Source organism: Schistocerca cancellata, chromosome 2 (genome assembly GCF_023864275.1).
Source record: "Schistocerca cancellata isolate TAMUIC-IGC-003103 chromosome 2, iqSchCanc2.1, whole genome shotgun sequence".
Lineage (NCBI taxonomy): Eukaryota > Metazoa > Arthropoda > Insecta > Orthoptera > Acrididae > Schistocerca > Schistocerca cancellata.
In genome coordinates, this window is record NC_064627.1 from 858,142,036 (window position 1) to 858,162,662 (window position 20,627).

At 47.6% G+C, this 20,627-nt stretch overlaps 1 protein-coding gene across 1 annotated transcript in view; it reads right to left on the reverse strand.

Annotated features, from left to right (window-relative positions):
* LOC126159367 (ribosome-binding protein 1-like) overlaps positions 1-20,627 on the reverse strand; it is an 80,461-nt gene that overhangs the window by 23,210 nt on the left and 36,624 nt on the right. The window contains exon 2 of the mRNA XM_049916510.1: positions 9,575-12,419. Coding sequence (XP_049772467.1) covers positions 9,575-12,419 — 2,845 coding nt within the window. The remainder of the gene's footprint in view (positions 1-9,574; positions 12,420-20,627) is intronic.

Genomic DNA, 20,627 nt, shown 5'->3' on the forward strand with positions numbered 1-20,627 from the left:
CCTAGTGGTCGTACACGTGGTCACACTAAAAGAATTTTTAAGCACAATAAGATTAAAGTAATGCTAGATTACACGACTAAAAGCAAATAAGAGAAAACTACTCTGCTGGTCTAACCAGATCATGTAAACGAGTAAACTGACACGAGAGATAATTGTCGGAACTGATGTCTTCGTTAATATCGTGTGTTAAAAGTGGGAAAACGCGTGACTTGCGAAAGAGGAAGAAGCGGCAGGAGCAGTAAGTGACACTACAAAAGCAAAACCTTAGGGCCGGGAGGGGGTTCTTTCATGCCCACTTTTTGAAAATAGTTGTCTAGTCATGTGCCTAACACTAGAAGTGAACACCAGTGTCATTCCGACCCTTCAGTTTTTTGTTTGTTACAGTGCATGCGCCACTGCACATACTCAGCCCGATGCCACCGATATAAATTCAGAATTAATTAAGACCCAATAGAGAACAGACGTTCGAAGTTGTGCGGCATTGTTGTTTAATTAATTTGACAAATATTTTTTCAAGGGTCACTGTGACCCTGGAGTCGCTAAGTGGGAAGAATATTTACGTGAAAATGGTACGTAGGGATCACATTTTTCCAATGGAAGAGGATATACGGGAAGCGCTGTTAGAATAATTCAATCGTAAAAGTGACATAAGTGGATTCCACGATGAATGTGCTTCCGAAGCTGATGCTCCTGTAGCAATGGCGAATCTGATCTGTCTGCCGAATCTTCAGACAGCTGTGGGGAAAATACAGGCGTCCACGGCAGGTATGATCATTCTTGCAACACAGCTCTCACTAATACGAGACCTGCCAGCCGCCGGTAACGTTGTAGTCCATATTCCAACATTGTGGAAGTAGTGAATGAATTGGTTTATAACTACCTACAAGTATCATCGTCATCGAATTAAACTGCAAATAAAATCTTTAGATCCGGATCACAATAAAGTTTCGTTACTGAAAAGTTTCCACGGCGGTCTTTTCTTAGTCTCGAATTTTGGATGCATTAATACTAATGTTGACTAAAAAAGCACATAACAGTGGTGAAATAAAATGCGTTTCATATATGAGAGTCTAATTACATGATCAAAATTTCATATTGAGGAAATTTCTCAGAAGTAACAAATTTAAGTAAAATGTTTTTTTATTTCAGTCTTTGATCACAATATGAATTCTTTAGACGATGACGGGTTTCAGTCCGTAATGACCATCTTCAGATCTATAATATACAAACATATACACCTAGTGAGCAGTGTGTCTTTCAACGTAATACAGCAATACGTATCACAATATACTATCATGCAACCGGGGAGATGTACAAAAAATACGGTAAAACGTACCTTCTTTACACCATGTCCTAAAGCGATAAGGCCATAATGACATCGTCATACAGATCTAAAATAAGGTGTAGATTTTAGATCTGTATGACGATAATATGCTGATTACATTTATATGTTTTGACGATGCCATTATGGCCTTACCGCTTTAGGACATGATGTAAAGAAGGTACGTTTTACCGTATTTTTTGTGCAACTCCCCGGTTGCATGATAGTATATTGTGATACGTATTGCTGTATTATGTTGAAAGACACACTGCTCACTAGGTGTATATATTTGTATATTATAGATCTGAAGATGGTCATTACGGACTGAAACCGTTCGTCTAAAAAAATTCATATTGTGATCAAAGACTGAAATAAAAAACATTTGACAGTATTGGATCACCGTTTGCATAAGCGACCATGTCGCAGTTGGTGAATAATTTAAGCATTAGTAATGAATGTGACCTTTCATAACATCTGTCATATTCATGTTTTTAAAACTGGTTCAAATGGCTCTGAGCGCTATGGGACTTAACTTCTGAGGTCATCAGTCCCCTAGAACTTAGAACTACTTAAACCTAACTAACCTAAGGACATCACACACACCCATGCCCGAGGCAGGATTCGAACCTGCGACCGTAGCAGTCGCGCGGTTCGACTGTAGCGCCTAGAACCGCTCGGCCACCACGGCCGGCCATGATTTTAACAAATGTCATATTCATATTTTCAGGTTCACGTCTTTTCTTACACATCTACATATCTTTAAAAAGTATATTGTGAACAAAAGTAAACAACAGTTAACGAAATCAGTATTTCTTAATTTTCTGAGATAGGCATAAATTACGCCCCCGCCATCGCAGGTTCGAATCCTGCCTCGGGCATGGATGTGTGTGTCCTTAGGCTGGTTAGATTTAAGTAGTTCTAAGTTCTAGGGGACTGATGACCTCAGATGTTAAGTCCCATAGTGCTCATAGCCATTTGAACCTGCCCCCGGCCTTGGTGGTACATAATGGAAAATGCGTTGGTATTGCTACGTTAGAAATGGGTGCTGTAAGGGAAAAATTGAACTGCGTATATGCCATTGTTGGCCGGGAGTCCCCTTGTCCCCTTTTGGGCAGTTGGGCCTCCTGGTACGCCACTTCGGTGACTTGAGCGCCCATGATGAAAAGATAACACGTACATACAAACGCCCGCCTTCCCCCCCCCCCCCCCTTACACACACACACACACACACACACACACACACACACACACACACACACACACACACACACACACACACACGCACGCACGCACGGGTTCCGAGTGGAGAATATTGTCCAAGGTTCGTGAATTAGCAACGCCAAGCCAAAGACTGAGTTGCTGACCGCTGTTGTAAGGAAATGGGCAAGCGTTGATGTGTGTGGAGCGCAGCCCGGTGTAGGGATACGTGAGGGCGCGCTCGTGCGCCGGCGCTGCGCTGTCGGGTCAGAGAAAGTTGCGCGCCCGGGGTGCGAAAGCTGGCCCCCCGGTTGCGAAGCGGTCCGCCCACCGCGTGTTTGTGTGGGGCACTGCACTTTCACGCTCCAAATACTGGCCTGCCGGATCCTATCCTCCACGTGCCGCGGTCACTGACTCCGCGTTGCAAAAACACACCGGGGGCGCCGGCTTCTTCCGCCTATGCCACTGCCTGAGGATGGCTTCACACGCACACATCGGATTCCTGCCCTCCGGCTATAGGTAAGTGCAGAAATCATCATGTACTTGGATCCAAACTCTGCCGTGGCAAGCCTTTTTAAATGGACGCCACACACTGACGTGACAATTCGTTAGATACCTCATAATATCGCGTCGTACTACCACCTGGCCGGCGTAGTACAGCATCTCGACGTGACAAGGACTCAACAAGTTGTTGGAAGTCTCCTGCAGATGTATTGAGGCATGCTGCCCCTATAGCCGTCCATAATCGCGAAAGTGTTGCCCGTGGAGGATGTTCGGCACGAACTCATCTCTCGGTTATGTACCATAAATGTTCGATGGGATTCGTGTCGGGCGAATCTGGGTGGTCAAATCATTCACTCGAATTGTCCAGAATGTTCTAACCAATCGCGAGCAGTTTTGGCGTGGTAGCTCGACATCGTTGTCTGGGAGCATGAAGTCCATGAATGACCGTAAATGGTCTCATAGTAGCCGAACATAAGCATTTCCAGCAATTATCGGTGCATATCGACCAGGGAACCCAGTTTATTCCATGTAAATACAGCCCACACCATTACGGAGCCACCAGCAGCGTGCACAATGCCCTGTTGACAACTTAGGTCCGTGGCTTCGTTGGGTCTACGAACCCTACCGTCAGCTCTTACCAACTGCGATGCTACCACCCACCACGTGTATATGAGCATATCACTGTTTCATGACTTCTGTTACCTCAGTGTAGCGTACACTCTGTCGTCTTATCTACCAAGAGATTGTCTACCAATGGAGCAGACCCCCCAAGAAACGTCTCACACCAGACGAGTGTAACCCCTATGTTTGCGTGGTAGAGTAATGGTGGTGTACGCGTACGTGGAGAACTCGTTTGCGCAGCAATCGCCGACATAGTGTAACTGAGGCGGAATAAGGGGAACCAGCCCGCATTCGCCGAGGCAGATGGAAAACCGCCTAAAAACCATCCACAGACTGGCCGGTTCACCGGACCTAGACACAAATCCGCCGGGCGGATTCGTGCCGGGGACCAGGGGCTCCTTCCCGTCCAGAAAGCCGTGCGTTAGACCGCACGGCCAACCGGGCGGGCATTTGAATCTTACTGCAGAACAATTCTAATGCCGCCAACATACATTTCGCGCGAGAGCTACGAAGATACGACAAATTATGGGTCGTAGGAGGCTTACAGACAGCCGCCCTATTTGCGAATGGAACAGGAAAGGACACCCTCCGCCACGCATCGTTCTTTGGCTTGCTGAGTATGTATGTAAACGTAGTTGCTTTTGTCCTTGCCAAATGAGAGGCGCGGTCTATTACAACTGCATTTGGTCAAGAAACCTCTCTTCCATATGAAACTTCCTGGCAGATTAAAACTGTGTGCCGGACCGAGACTCGGGACCTTAGCAGAATAGCTTCTGTAAAGTTTGGAAGGTAGGAGACGAGGTACTGGCAAAAGTAAAGCAGTGGGGACTGTGCGTGAGTCGTGCTTGGGTAGCCCAGTCGGTAGAGCACTTGCCCGCGAAAGGGAAAGGTCCCGAGTTAGAGTCTCGGCCCGGCATACAGTTTTAATCTGCCAGGAAGTTTATCACGCACACTCCGCCGCAGAGTGAAAATCTCATTCTCTCTTCCATATATTAATATAGCACCTGCGTTTCTTGAATATTTTCAAATATTCTCAACAGCTAAATAGAACGAAACTTGCACATTAAATCTCTAGGCGTAACTATACAAAGCGACATGTAATGGAACGAGCACGTAACTCCAGTTGCAGGCAATCCCGGTGGGCGACTTGGGTTTATTGGGAGAATTTCAGGAAACTGCAGCTCATCCACAAGGGAGTCCGCGTATAGGACACCAGTGTGACTCATTCTTAAGTACTGTTAGTGTGTTCAGGATTTCCGCCAATTAGTCGATTTAATGGAAGACATCGAAGCATTTCAGTGGCGTGCTGCTACATTTGTGAACGAAAGGTTCGGTCCACATGCGAATATTAAGAAAATGTTCCGTGAACTCGGATGGTAACTCGTGGAAGAAAGATGACGATCTTTTCGCGAAATACTATCGAGATAGTTTAGACTGCCTCCTTTTGCGGTGGACTGACACTACCAAGTCGTCAGAGCATTCTGGTGTGATGAATTGCACTATAGACGATGCAGTTCTCTATGAGTAGCTATGGGCGAAAACACTGACCCATAGAATTGGACTAAAGGCTGCTGTATCGTTCGCTAGTGAGAAACGGTAGTAGATGCATCAACAGCCCAACTACGCCCCTCACTCATGAATACGTTCACTATCTGCACGAACTGTGTCTTGTTGGTAAATGGTTGTGTTGCCTCGTCTGGTTTTTGAAGCCCTCGTATCTCTCCATCATTGTTACTGTGTGTATCGCAAATCATCGGTGCAAGAGACCTTTTTCGCATGCTTCAGGGGTCCAGTGGCTGTTTTCGTGCGTCCTGATACGTACAATGAGCTGGTGTACACATGAGTAGGGCTGCAGAAGTAATGACTAAATTTTGTATTGTATGTATTGAGTACTGTCGCGGTGTATGCGTTACAAAGTATTCGTTACCCGTTACGTCCATTACTGGATCTAATGCTACGTCTACGTCATCACTCTGCAATTCACAATCAAGTGTCTTGCAAAGAGTTCAGCGAGCCACCTTCAAGCTATTTCTCTACCGCTCCACTCTCGAACAGCGAACTCTCCGTGCGAGCTCTATCTTTTACGAGGATCATTTCTCCCAGTGTAAGTGGGCTCCAAGAAAATATTTTCGCATTCTTGGTAGATAGTTAATGTTTTAAATTTCATGAGAAGATTCCTCCTGCAACGAAAAACGCCTTTGTTTTAATGACTGCCACCTCAACTCGCGTATCAAATCCGTGGCACTCTCCCCCCTATTTCGCGATAATACAAAACAGGCTGTCCTCCTTGGAACTTAGATGGCCTCCGTCAGTCGTATCTGATGCGGATCCTATAGCGTGCAGCAGTATTCCAGGAGAGGACACAAGTGTGGTGTAGGCAGTCCCTTTAGTAGACCTTTTGCATTTTCTGTTTTGCCAATAAGTCGCAGTTTTTGGTTCGCTTTGTTCGCATGTATATGATCGTTCCAATTTAAGTTATTCGTAATCGTGATCGGCCCGGTTTTTAGCTGAATTCACAGGATTTAGATTCTATTGTTGTTTTAATCACGTATAAAGCGTCTAAGTAACACAAGCCGTTATAAATAAGCAACAATGAATACCGCGACAGATGATAGAGCGGGAAACGCAAGTGGATGTTAGTCAAACTGTTAATTTGTGATATAAGCCATTGTGGTTATATCTTTCGATGCCGGATTTGATTTCATATGTTCAAATGGCTCTGAGCACTATGGGAGTTAACATCTGAGGTCATCAGTCCCCTAGAACTTAGAACTACTTAAACATAACTAACCTAAGTACATCACACACATCCATGCCCGAGGCAGGATTCGAACCTGCGACCGTAGCGGTCGCGCGGTTTCAGACTGTAGCGCTTAGAACCACTCGGCCACACCGGACGGCATTTCATAGGTCTGCATATTTTTTATCATAGCTTGTGTGCAACAAAGAAAATGCTGTTTCTAGCCGGCGCCGTATTGAATAACTATCAGAATCTGTTTGTTAAAGTGGGGGAAATGGCAAACAGACATAAAGTTAGAAAAAAGTAAACCAGTACACAACAAATTCGAAATTCCAGCGCGTCTCTGGATTCCCACAGATACTTTAACAAAGCTTGAGAGATCTGTCTGCCCAGAATATTGTCACCTTGCAGCAGGATGTGCGCCGATACCAAAGTTTCTGGCTGGATCGAGACTCGCACTCGGGACCTCGGAAACGAGCTACTGGCGGAAGTAAAGTTGTGAGAACGGGTCGTTAAGTCGTGCTTGGGTAGCTCAGTCGGTGGCACTTGCTGCGACAGGCAAAAGTCCCGAGTTCGAGTCTCGGTCCGGCACACAGCTTCAGTCTGCCAGGAAGCTCCATTTGTCCACCTTGAATTTTTCACATATGGATCCTCAGATTGTACAGCACATAGACTGATTTGTTTCCTGTGAACATTCACACTGTTCACTCGAAGATGAGGGACATGGCAGAGTAGAAAACCTGTGGTAGGCGTTGCAATTCTGATAGATATTCTTCTTAGGTAGGTCGATGTTCCGTTATCAGTTTTTCTGCTCTGTTTTTGTTGTGCGTTCTTTGCTTCGTTTCCTGGCTCTCCCTTGAAAATAAGCTTGCAGTTCAGAATGAAATTTTCCATCTGCAGTGGAGTTGTGCGCTGATATGAAACTTCCTGGCAGATTAAAACTGTGTGCCGGACTGAGACTCGAACTCGGGACCTTTGCCTTTCGCGGGCAAGTTGTCTACCACTGAGCTACCCAAGCACGCCTCACGCCCCGTCCTCACAACTTCAATTATGGCAGTACCTTGTCTCTCACCTTCCAAACTTAACAGAAGCTCTCCTGCGAACCTGGAAGTAGTAAGGCTGTGAGGACGGGGCGTGAGTCATGCTTGGGTAGCGCAGATGGTAGAGCACTTGCCCGCGAAAGGCAGAGGTCCCGAGTTCGAGTCTGTCCGGCACACAGTTGTAATCTGACAGCGAGGTCATCGGTACTGGTGTAGGGAAGGATTGGAAAGGAAATCGGCCGTGCTCTTTCGCAGGAACCGTTCCGGCATTTGACTGAAGTGATTTGGGAAAATCACGGAAAACTAAATCAGGACGGCCGGACGCGGGCTTTGAACCGTCGTCCTCACGAATGCGAGTCCAGTGTGCTACCCACACCGGACTCGAGCACACTGGACTTGCATTCGGGAGCACGACGGTTCAAAGCCGCATCCGGCCGTCCTGAGACAAAATTATGCAATCGAACTAAACACTTTATGGAAAAGAAAGACCTAGGTCGATAGAACCAAGTTATGTTTATGTACAGTTCCTGAATGCCATCCACTGTACGCGCGAAACGTGTATGGTAGTTTAGCGGAGGATTACTAGTAATGCACGTGTAGATGTAGTACTTACACTGAGGTAAGCCTAGTGGTGGTGGAGAAAGCGAGGCTGTAGCGGCAGATCGTCGCTGACGCTTTGATGATGCGGTGAGTGGATTTCATGCACGTGTGCATCCCTTGCAGCAGCGGCAGACGCAGGCGCCACAAAGCGGTTTCGTGATGCGTGCGGCGCGCTTATCACAGCAGCACGCTCCTAAAAGCAGCGCTCGATAGCGGGCGGGTTCCCTATCTGTCCGCCGACAAGCGACTCGCCGGCTGGACACCAACCGCGAGGCGCACTCTTCCACTTGCATTGCGACCTGCAAACACCACCACTCGCTCCTTACAAATTACTGGCCTACTTTAACTGTGTTACATCATACTATCAGTTGCAAGAGCGAGCAACAGTCACAAAAAAATTATTTAGTTTGAAGTCTGTTTTACTTTGTCAAATGCCAACTGAGTTCGGTACCACGTACCAACACCAGGCCACTCTACGATCAAAAAACATTACAGTGCATATTTAAAATATTCTTCAGAAAAAAATTATAAGAAATTTTTTTGATAGCTAATGTATGTTACAAAGCGCAACCTTAAAACGTAGGCAGTTCTTTACCCCAAAATTAGAATAATTCATGGTCGGGTCAGCGTTTAGTAGTGGAACGCACGACATAGAAATGTTGGATGAAAACTAGCAACTAAGATGTATTGTTATGCCTTCAATATTTCATTGCAGCCGCGCGGTCTTGGGCGTCTTGCCACGGTTTGCGCGGCTGCCCTGTCGGAGGTTCGATACCTCCCTCGGGCATGGGTGTAAGCCTAGGGACCATCATCCTTACCACGACAAAATAATTTTACTGCAGTGGGGATTGTTTCAATCATATTTGAGACATAATTTAAGTAAACTATTATCGATTACCGAAGCAAAAGTCAATCGCGATACCTTACAACAGACCTAAACAGATATTTTGCAGATTCTGTTCCTGCTGTACATAATGCATGTCTTTAACCACACGCTGATTCGTTAGATGCCATATAACCCATCTGAAATTTTCTTCAGATCCCTGTAAGAAATCCGCATTTACAAAAGTTGGATCCAGATAAATTTATTATTCCATACTTTGCTAACTCAAATTGAGGTTCAACAGGGTGTTACAAATAAGGTACGGCCAAACTTTCAGGAAACATTCCTCACACACAAATAATCCCCCTGCGGGTCCGGGGGTTAGAATAGGCCCGAGGTATTCCTGCCTGTCGTAAGAGGCGACTAAAAGGAGTCCCTCCCCCTCAAGGGGGTAGTTAGCGCCTGCGTCCGGAGACGGACGGTTCCGTGACCTATATTTGCGGTCATTTTGGTTTTTCATTTCTTATGGTTTCTTCCTTCCTTTGGTTGGTTCCTTTCTTTGTTCTTCTCCATCTCACTGTCTTACATACTCTTTCCCTTGCCTTCTTCTCCTTGCCTTCTTCTCCTTGCCTTCTTCTCCTTGCCTTCTTCTCCTTGCCTTCTTCTCCTTGCCTTCTTCTCCTTGCCTTCTTCTCCTTGCCTTCTTCTCCTTGCCTTCTTCTCCTTGCCTTCTTCTCCTTGCCTTCTTCTCCTTGCCTTCTTCTCCTTGCCTTCTTCTCCTTGCCTTCTTCTCCTTGCCTTCTTCTCCTTGCCTTCTTCTCCTTGCCTTCTTCTCCTTGCCTTCTTCTCCTTGCCTTCTTCTCCTTGCCTTCTTCTCCTTGCCTTCTTCTCCTTGCCTTCTTCTCCTTGCCTTCTTCTCCTTGCCTTCTTCTCCTTGCCTTCTTCTCCTTGCCTTCTTCTCCTTGCCTTCTTCTCCTTGCCTTCTTCTCCTTGCCTTCTTCTCCTTGCCTTCTTCTCCTTGCCTTCTTCTCCTTGCCTTCTTCTCCTTGCCTTCTTCTCCTTGCCTTCTTCTCCTTGCCTTCTTCTCCTTGCCTTCTTCTCCTTGCCTTCTTCTCCTTGCCTTCTTCTCCTTGCCTTCTTCTCCTTGCCTTCTTCTCCTTGCCTTCTTCTCCTTGCCTTCTTCTCCTTGCCTTCTTCTCCTTGCCTTCTTCTCCTTGCCTTCTTCTCCTTGCCTTCTTCTCCTTGCCTTCTTCTCCTTGCCTTCTTCTCCTTGCCTTCTTCTCCTTGCCTCCTTCTCCTTGCCTCCTTCTCCTTGCCTCCTTCTCCTTGCCTCCTTCTCCTTGCCTCCTTCTCCTTGCCTCCTTCTCCTTGCCTCCTTCTCCTTGCCTCCTTCTCCTTGCCTCCTTCTCCTTGCCTCCTTCTCCTTGCCTTCTTCTCCTTGCCTTCTTCTCCTTGCCTTCTTCTCCTTGCCTTCTTCTCCTTGCCTTCTTCTCCTTGCCTTCTTCTCCTTGCCTTCTTCTCCTTGCCTTCTTCTCCTTGCCTTCTTCTCCTTGCCTTCTTCTCCTTGCCTCCTTCTCCTTGCCTCCTTCTCCTTGCCTCCTTCTCCTTGCCTCCTTCTCCTTGCCTCCTTCTCCTTGCCTCCTTCTCCTTGCCTCCTTCTCCTTGCCTCCTTCTGCTTGCCTCCTTCTCCTTGCCTCCTTCTGCTTGCCTCCTTCTGCTTGCCTCCTTCTCCTTGCCTCCTTCTCCTTGCCTCCTTCTCCTTGCCTCCTTCTCCTTGCCTCCTTCTCCTTGCCTCCTTCTCCTTGCCTCCTTCTCCTTGCCTCCTTCTCCTTGCCTCCTTCTCCTTGCCTCCTTCTCCTTGCCTCCTTCTCCTTGCCTCCTTCTCCTTGCCTCCTTCTCCTTGCCTCCTTCTCCTTGCCTCCTTCTCCTTGCCTCCTTCTCCTTGCCTCCTTCTCCTTGCCTCCTTCTCCTTGCCTCCTTCTCCTTGCCTCCTTCTCCTTGCCTCCTTCTCCTTGCCTCCTTCTCCTTGCCTCCTTCTCCTTGCCTCCTTCTCCTTGCCTCCTTCTCCTTGCCTCCTTCTCCTTGCCTCCTTCTCCTTGCCTCCTTCTCCTTGCCTCCTTCTCCTTGCCTCCTTCTCCTTGCCTCCTTCTCCTTGCCTCCTTCTCCTTGCCTCCTTCTCCTTGCCTCCTTCTCCTTGCCTCCTTCTCCTTGCCTCCTTCTCCTTGCCTCCTTCTCCTTGCCTCCTTCTCCTTGCCTCCTTCTCCTTGCCTCCTTCTCCTTGCCTCCTTCTCCTTGCCTCCTTCTCCTTGCCTCCTTCTCCTTGCCTCCTTCTCCTTGCCTCCTTCTCCTTGCCTCCTTCTCCTTGCCTCCTTCTCCTTGCCTCCTTCTCCTTGCCTCCTTCTCCTTGCCTCCTTCTCCTTGCCTCCTTCTCCTTGCCTCCTTCTCCTTGCCTCCTTCTCCTTGCCTCCTTCTCCTTGCCTCCTTCTCCTTGCCTCCTTCTCCTTGCCTCCTTCTCCTTGCCTCCTTCTCCTTGCCTCCTTCTCCTTGCCTCCTTCTCCTTGCCTCCTTCTCCTTGCCTCCTTCTCCTTGCCTCCTTCTCCTTGCCTCCTTTTCCTTGCCTCCTTCTCCTTGCCTCCTTTTCCTTGCCTCCTTTTCCTTGCCTCCTTTTCCTTGCCTCCTTTTCCTTGCCTCCTTTTCCTTGCCTCCTTTTCCTTGCCTCCTTTTCCTTGCCTCCTTTTCCTTGCCTCCTTTTCCTTGCCTCCTTTTCCTTGCCTCCTTTTCCTTGCCTCCTTTTCCTTGCCTCCTTTTCCTTGCCTCCTTTTCCTTGCCTCCTTTTCCTTGCCTCCTTTTCCTTGCCTCCTTTTCCTTGCCTCCTTTTCCTTGCCTCCTTTTCCTTGCCTCCTTTTCCTTGCCTCCTTTTCCTTGCCTCCTTTTCCTTGCCTCCTTTTCCTTGCCTCCTTTTCCTTGCCTCCTTTTCCTTGCCTCCTTTTCCTTGCCTCCTTTTCCTTGCCTCCTTTTCCTTGCCTCCTTTTCCTTGCCTCCTTTTCCTTGCCTCCTTTTCCTTGCCTCCTTTTCCTTGCCTCCTTTTCCTTGCCTCCTTTTCCTTGCCTCCTTTTCCTTGCCTCCTTTTCCTTGCCTCCTTTTCCTTGCCTCCTTTTCCTTGCCTCCTTTTCCTTGCCTCCTTTTCCTTGCCTCCTTTTCCTTGCCTCCTTTTCCTTGCCTCCTTTTCCTTGCCTCCTTTTCCTTGCCTCCTTTTCCTTGCCTCCTTTTCCTTGCCTCCTTTTCCTTGCCTCCTTTTCCTTGCCTCCTTTTCCTTGCCTCCTTTTCCTTGCCTCCTTTTCCTTGCCTCCTTTTCCTTGCCTCCTTTTCCTTGCCTCCTTTTCCTTGCCTCCTTTTCCTTGCCTCCTTTTCCTTGCCTCCTTTTCCTTGCCTCCTTTTCCTTGCCTCCTTTTCCTTGCCTCCTTTTCCTTGCCTCCTTTTCCTTGCCTCCTTTTCCTTGCCTCCTTTTCCTTGCCTCCTTTTCCTTGCCTCCTTTTCCTTGCCTCCTTTTCCTTGCCTCCTTTTCCTTGCCTCCTTTTCCTTGCCTCCTTTTCCTTGCCTCCTTTTCCTTGCCTCCTCTTCCTTGCCTCCTCTTCCTTGCCTCCTCTTCCTTGCCTCCTCTTCCTTGCCTCCTCTTCCTTGCCTCCTCTTCCTTGCCTCCTCTTCCTTGCCTCCTCTTCCTTGCCTCCTTCTCCTTGCCATCTCTGGTCTCTGCCTCAGCGTTTGAGACAGTCTGTCCTTTCTCTCCCTTCTTTTTCCTCGTCTTCCTTCCTCCCTTTGCGTGCCTGAAGGCCGACCCACGCGTTCGCACGCGTAGCCGGTGACGGGGTAACGCGTAATTCCCTGCCCTTGGTAGACAAGTAAGGCACGCACGTACCCCCTGGTAAAGGCCAGGCCCAGGGAGGGGTGATTGCCTGAGCTGACACCTTCCGACCATGCCAATTGGTCCCTCCGTCCGTTTCTCGGGAGGTGTGACCTGAGGTGTAAACATTCACCTAAGGCAGGAGTGCCCTCTGAGAGGGTCCCCACAAGGAAGGAGCGCGCCATCGGAGACGCTGGCAATCATGGGGGATTCCTCCGCAATGGATTTCTCTCCTTCTCTCTCGACTTCTGCCCAAAAACGGAAGCTTGACCAGCCACCAGTGACAAAAGTACTACCGCCTGCCCCACAGTTCCTCGTAGTTTCTCGATCTGAGGACGGAAAGGATTTTTCCTCTGTCAACCCTTTCTTTATCCAGAAGGGCGTAGATGCCATAGCCGGATCTGTCAAATCTTGTACCAGGTTGCGTAACGGTACCTTGTTACTAAAAACTGAGAGCGCCTTTCAGGCACAAAAACTGCTTCGGGCCACACTCCTGGACACGTTCCCTGTCCGGGTGGAGGCTCACCGCACTTTGAATTCGTCTCTGGTGTGGTCTATACTAGATCACTCGACGGATTGACTGACGAGGAGATTCAGTCTTTCCTCGCTGAGCAGGGCGTGACGGCTGTCCATAGGGTCATGAAAAAGGTCAACAATGAACTTGTACCGACCCGGACACTTTTCTTGACCTTTGATAGTGTTCAGCTGCCGTCGCGCATCAAAGCGGGCTACGAGGTTACTTCTGTTCGCCCCTATGTCCCGACACCTAAGCGCTACCAGTGTCAGCGTTTTAATCACACTCGTCAGTCTTGTTCCAATGCGGCTAAATGTGTCACTTGTGGCAGGGATGCCCATGAGGGTGACTGTCCACCTCCGTCTCCTCGCTGTGTGAACTGTCAGGGTGACCATGCAGCGTCTTCGCGCGACTGTCCCATCTACAAGGAAGAACGATGTATACAGGAAATTCGGGACAAAGAGAAAGTGTCCACCTCGGCTGCTCGCAAGCTATTCGCTAGTAGGAAGCCCACGCTGCTCCCAGCGGGGAAATACAGTACGGTCCTCGCCTCTCCTCGGACTACCAGGGAGGTGGCGACGCAGACATGTGATCAGACCTTCAGCACTACGGTCGTCCGTTCGGCCAGTGCTAAGATCGTCCGGTCGACGTCTCCTCTTCCTCCCGTCACCCCACAGACACAAGCCCCTTCATCAGCTTCTGCCAAGACGAAGACCCAGAAGTCAGATGCACGGGCCTTCAAGAAGGAACCGTCCCGTGCAGACTTCCTACGTACCTCGAACTCCCAGCCATCGACCAGTACTTCCACCAAACGACATTCCAAGAAGGCTCATAGGAAGCACAGTTCTCCTTCTGCGCCACGGCGCATTTCTTCTCCTGCGCCACCCAGCGGTTGCCGCCCCAGGCCGTCATCCGTTTCGCCTGGCCGCACCGCTGGTAGCCGAACATCTAGCCGTTCACCGGCGGAGGAAGCTCCCCCTCCCGGTCATCTTACCAAGATGGCCGATGAACCTATAGAACCAACGGACGATGACTATCCGCCTACTGATAGCGGCGGCAGTGCTCGCTCGAAGCCAGGCCCTCAGCGGCCTTCGAAATGACCCCTTCTTGCATTTTCTTTTTCTTCTCACGATGGCACTTATTCACTGGAATATTCGCAGCATTCGCTCCAACCGAGAGGACTTGAAGTTGCTGCTCCGCTTGCACCGTCCGCTCGTCGTAGCCCTCCAGGAAACGAAGCTACGCCCATGCGATCAAATTGCCTTGGCACACTACACCTCTGTGCGTTTTGACCTACCCCCTGTGGCAGGTATTCCGGCTCATGGAGGGGTTATGTTGCTGGTCCGGGATGATATTTACTACGACCCCATCACATTGCACACCGGCCTGCAGGCAGTTGCCGTTCGCATTACTCTCCCCACTTTTACATTTTCCATTTGTACCGTTTACACTTCATCCTCGTCTGCCGTTACCAGGGCAGACATGACGCAAATTATTCTACAGCTCCCTGCACCATTTTTGTTAACTGGAGACTTAAATGCCCACCATCCCCTTTGGGGCTCTCCAGCATCCTGCCCGAGGGGCTCCCTGTTAGCAGACCTTTTCAACCAGCTCAATCTTGTCTGCCTCAACACTGGCGCCCCTACTTTTCTTTCGGACACATCTCACACCTATTCCCATTTAGACCTCTCTATATGTGCTACCCAACTTGCACGCCGGTTTGAGTGGTATGCACTTTCTGATACATATTCGAGCGACCACTTCCCGTGTGTTATCCATCTCCTGTGTCATACCCCCTCTCCGTGCTCGACTAGTTGGAACATCTCCAAAGCAGACTGGGGCTCTTCTCTTCCAGGGCGACCTTTCAGGATCAACCCTTCACAAGCTGCGATAGTCAGGTCGCACATCTCACGGAAGTCATTCTCACTACTGCTGAATATTCCATCCCTCACCCTACTTCTTCTCCACGTCGCGTACCGGTCCCCTGGTGGACCACATCATGTAGAGGCGCTTTACGTGCTCGTCGACGTGCTTTATGCACCTTTAAACGCCACCCTCCAGTGGCGAATTGTATTAATTATAAACGATTACGTGCTCAGTGTCGTCGTATTATCAAAGACAGCAAGAAAGCCAGCTGGGCTGCTTTCACAAGCACCTTCAACAGTTTTACTACTCCTTCTGTTGTCTGGGGTAGCCTGCGCCGGCTATCTGGCACTAAGGTCCACTCACCAGTTTCTGGCTTGACAGTCGCGAATGACGTCCTTGTGGCCCCTGACGATGTCTCCAATGCCTTCGGCCGCTTTTTCGCAGAGGTTTCGAGCTCCGCTCATTACCACCCTGCCTTCCTCCCCCGAAAACAGGCAGAAGAGGCTAGGCCACCTAACTTCCGCTCCTTGAATCGTGACAGTTATAATGCCCCATTCACCATGCGGGAGCTCGAAAATGCACTTGCCCGGTCACGGTCCTCCGCTTCAGGGCCTGATTCTATTCATATTCAGATGCTGAAGAACCTTTCTCCTGCGGGTAAAGGTTTCCTTCTTCGTACTTACAATCGCATCTGGATCGAGGGACATGTTCCCGCACGCTGGCGCGAGTCTATTGTTGTACCGATTCCTAAGCCTTTAGCTTTATGTGGGTTCCTGGCCATGTCGGTATCCCTGGGAACGAAGCTGCAGATGCCGCAGCAAAGGCTGCGGTCCTCCAGCCTCGGACAGCTTCTTGTTGTGTCCCTTCATCAGATTGTAGCAGGGTCATTTGTCGGCGAATTTTATCGCTGTGGCATGCCGATTGGGCTGCACTTACGGACAACAAGCTTCGGGCCTTGAAACCTCTTCCCGCGGCTTGGACGTCGTCCTCACGCCCTTCTCGGCGGGAGGAGGTCGTTTTGGCCCGGTTACGAATTGGACACTGCCGGTTCAGCCATCGACATCTGCTAACGGCTGCGCCGGCGCCGTTCTGCCCATGTGGGCAATTGCTGACGGTCCGCCACATTTTAACGTCCTGTCCGGATTTTAATACACTGCGTCTTGATCTTGGCCTGCCATGTACTCTAGATGCCATTTTAGCGGATGACCCAGGAGCAGCTGCTCGCGTTCTTCGTTTTATCAACTTGACAAACCTGTCTAAGGACATTTGATTATGCTATTTTTTAATCCTATGCCTGTCAACCTGTCTTTTATCGTGTTTTCCCTTTTAGTTGCTGTTTTAACCTTGTGCCTCGCGGTGCATTCCTAACGTAGTCTGGGCGCTAATGACCATTGAAGTTGTGCGCCTTAAAACCACAAAAAAAAACACACAAATAAAAAAAAGATGTTTTGTGGACATGTGTCCGGAAACGCTTAATTTCCATGTTAGAGCTCATTTTAGTTTCGTCCACCTACGCTCAGTGGAGCACGTTATCATGATTTCAAACGTGATACTCTACCTGTGCTGCTAGAACATGTGGCTTTACAAGTACGACACAACATGTGGTTCATGCACGATGGAGCTCCTGCACATTTTAGTTGAAGTGTTCGTACGCTTCTCAACAACAGATTGTGACCGATGGATTGGTAGAGGCGGACCAATTCCATGGCCTCCACGCTCTCCTGCCCTCAACTCTCTTGACATTCATTTATGGGGGCATTTGAAAGCTCTTGTCTACGCAACCCCGGTACCAAATGTAGATACTCTTCGTGCTCGTATTGTGGACGGCTGTGATACAATACGCCATTCTCGAGGGCTGCATCAGCGCATCAGGGATTCCATGCGGCGGAGGGTGGATGCATGTATCCTCGCTAACGGAGGACATTTTGAACATTTCCTGTAACAAAGTGTTTGAAGTCATGCTGGTACGTTCTGTTGCTGTGTGTTTCCATTCCATGATTAATGTGATTTGAAGAGAAGTAATAAAATGAGCTCTAACATGGAAAGAAAGCGTTTCCGGACACATGTCCACATAACATTTTCTTTCTTTGTGTGTGAGGAATGTTTCCTGAAAGTTTGGCCTTACCTTTTTGTAACACCCTGTATAACAGCTATAGATCACGATATGATAATAGACTTCATGGGAGACGTACTGTTTTGGCTGATTACCAAATGATTGCATAAATTGATAAAGGGATCTATTATGCAATATCAGGATTCAACTAAACGACTGGTTTCAAAAGTGACATTCGTGCAACTGATGGTAGAGAACAAAAGGTAATGTTTTATGTATAAAACAGAAACTCACACTTCAGGCTAATTAATAGTAATAAAATATGAAACACAATTTTAATTCTCCGTAACTTTCGAAATATTGCTAACATCCAAAATCTAAGACAAGTTTTGGAATTAACACATTAATTCCTTAATATTTGGCATTTTGCAATCATTTCTCAGTTCGTAGTAGTTAGGTCTACTTTACTTTGCTAAAAAGGCAGAACTAATAGTGGAAGAAATAACTGACTCAAATGTTATTCGTAGCAAATTTCTAAGCAATCTGACTTAATATACAAAAATGTCAAACTATTTTGTATTAAAATATTTACTGCTGCCACCAGGCAGCTTAAATCTTCTGTTAAATACGTGTGTATACTTCGGTTTCGTGACCACACGTCGCTTAATTGGGTGGGAGAGGCATTTCTGTATATAGACTTTAAAGGGCTGCCATAAGCAGTTCTTACTGAGTCAATATTCGGATAGGTTCTTAAGTGTTCCAGTTCTTTATTTATGTGAAGGCATGCTAAAATTAAGTTGGTAACAGTGAAAACACATGGCCGATAGCTGTTACTCTGAAGTGTGAACTCAGTGAATTGTTTACTAATGCACCGTGTGATTACAGTGATTTTGTTGACTTGCTAATGGATACGCGGAACACTGTATCTTTACCACAAGTGAATCTAGGATAACTCTTCTGGTATGAACTGCAGCCGGTTTAATTCATTATTGCTGATGATGAAATCCCTAATATGGATTTGTGGCGTAATTTATGGTGTTCAGAATTTAAAAGTTTTCTGACATAAAGTGATTGGTAGTGCGACATGTTCTACTAAACTTTTACTCACGTTCCATATTTCATACCATTTTTTTATCATTTACGTTGACTATTGTTTAAAAAAACAACAAAAAAGCTCTTTACATCGCTGGCACACTGATCACAATAGCCGCGTTTTCTTTCATTTAAAGACCATCACTAACTTACGTTTAGCGGCATCGCTTATTTTATTTGCTTAAGGTTGGATATTTGCCCTAAGAGCATTTTTTCTAATAGGGGCCAAATATCTGAAAGTGAAAAATGATTTATGGTTTAAAAAGATCCTTCAAAAATCGCGCTAGCTTCATTACATTTTCGTTCGTTGATTGATCAGTATTGAGTATCATTTCTGTGTCCATAAACATTGCGATTGTTACTTCAATCTGAATTTCTCGCATGTAACTATGAAGCAGTTGAAAATTGCGTAGCGCATTCTAATAGTGAAAACATTTTATCGGGATGGAGAAAGTTGGCAGCAGCAGTGAAACGTCTTTGCGCCATTATAGGGCGCAATACAGCACCGCATGAATCAAGAGTTCCCAGAAGTGTAAAGTGGAATGAAACGGTCTCAGCAGTGAACATAAAGAGCTCAGGGCACCTTCCTTCTGCTTGAGCTGTGCAAAACATTGCAGTGGTTCGTGGCAGTTCTTCGACGATCCCAAAAATTGGGGAGTTCCCCGGTATGATCTCCATTACCATTGTTAGAGAATTCAGTTAACGTAGTAGCTGAAAGAAGCCTATCATGAGAAAATTACTGGTTTGGTGGTTGATTTGGTGGGTTGGGGGGGGGGGGGGGGGGAGGGGACTAAACAGCGAGATCATCGGTCCCATCGCATTAGGGAAGGATAGGCAGGAAATCGGCCGTACCATTTCAAAGGAACCGTTCCGGTATTTGACTGAAGCGATTTAGGGAAATCACGGAAATGCTAAATGAGGATTTCCGGACGCGGGTTTGAACCGTCGTCCTCCCGAATGCGAGTCCAGTGTGCTAACGCGCCACCTCGCTCGGTCTCTACTGGTTTCTGAGATTTGTCAGTCTACTGTCTTCAGAGAACGTTTATGAGGAACATCTTGGTTAGTGATACGGCGCACTTCCACGTAAATGAATTTGTGAATGAACTGCGATATGTGAGGGTCAGAAAATCCTTGCGTGGTTAAAGAGAGGGAAATGCATCCACTGGGAGCATAGTGTGGCTTTTGGGTGGGCCGTATCATCGGCCCATATTTTTTAGGGGTCCGTACGTCAGTCGCTAAAAATGGAACCCTTACAGGACTACTTCACTTTCCAACTGTCATCCCGTGTATTAAGGCCTCATTTTCTGAAGAACGGGTAGAGGTAGGAAGTTGAATAACTTCTATGGTCCTAAAAATTTAAGCTTCTGGTTCGATGCAGTCAAAAGATTCGACCTTTTATGTCACATATTTTGATATTCGCAAACTCATTCATCAGAAGCTGTACATGAACTTCCCATATACAAGTGACTGTTAGTGGAAATCGATACCATACGATGAACAAAAAAAATTGTGGCATTATTTCAGTAGAATGGAGGTGGAAGAGTCGTAGTCCCAGCAGGGTGGCACCAACTGTCACAGACCCATGAAACAATTGAGTTGCCGCGTGAGTGGTCTCCCGATCGCCTCATCTCTGGTAATGGTGACCAATATTGTTTACAAAGGTCGTGTGACTTAACGCCTCGCAATTTTTTCTTCTGTATTATCGTAAATCATTGGTGTATGTCAGTAAACCCCGAAAATCTCGGGAGTGCAGGAAGGAAATCAGACTGCTATTGGTGAAATGCAAGCGGAATTTCGTCAGGCAGTCACAGCGAATTTCACGGAGAGACTTCTTGCTTGTCAGCGCATTAGAGGAGACCGATGCCAGACATCAGTGGGAAGGTGTGAACATATTTATGTATTTCTTTAATGTGTTTGAGAAAAAAATGGTTCATAATTTGAGAAATCTAAACCTGTGCCCTTTTTGAAGAACCCTCTACCCGAATCAGAATAATAGTGACAAGACAGTTGGCTGTTTACGTGACAGCTGTCATAGCAGCAACCAACCAGAGAACTAACATGGCTCCACCTTCTGTTTCGTTCGCCGTCGCCATGTGGTCCTATGGGCCATTCCGGCCGCTAGCGTTACTGTTGCCATTCGTTTTCATCACTTCATTTCTTTGTGGAGATTCTTGTTTTATAATATGCAAAAAGATGGCCGCACTAATAGTGAAAGTAAGCAGCAAAGTGATAAGACTATTACGATCACGCAAGGCGAACTGAGCACTACGTACTATGCGAAAACGAACGAAGGAAATCAGTACTGATCTGAACAGCTGCAGTTCCGCAGCCACATTGGGTGTCTGTCACTTTATT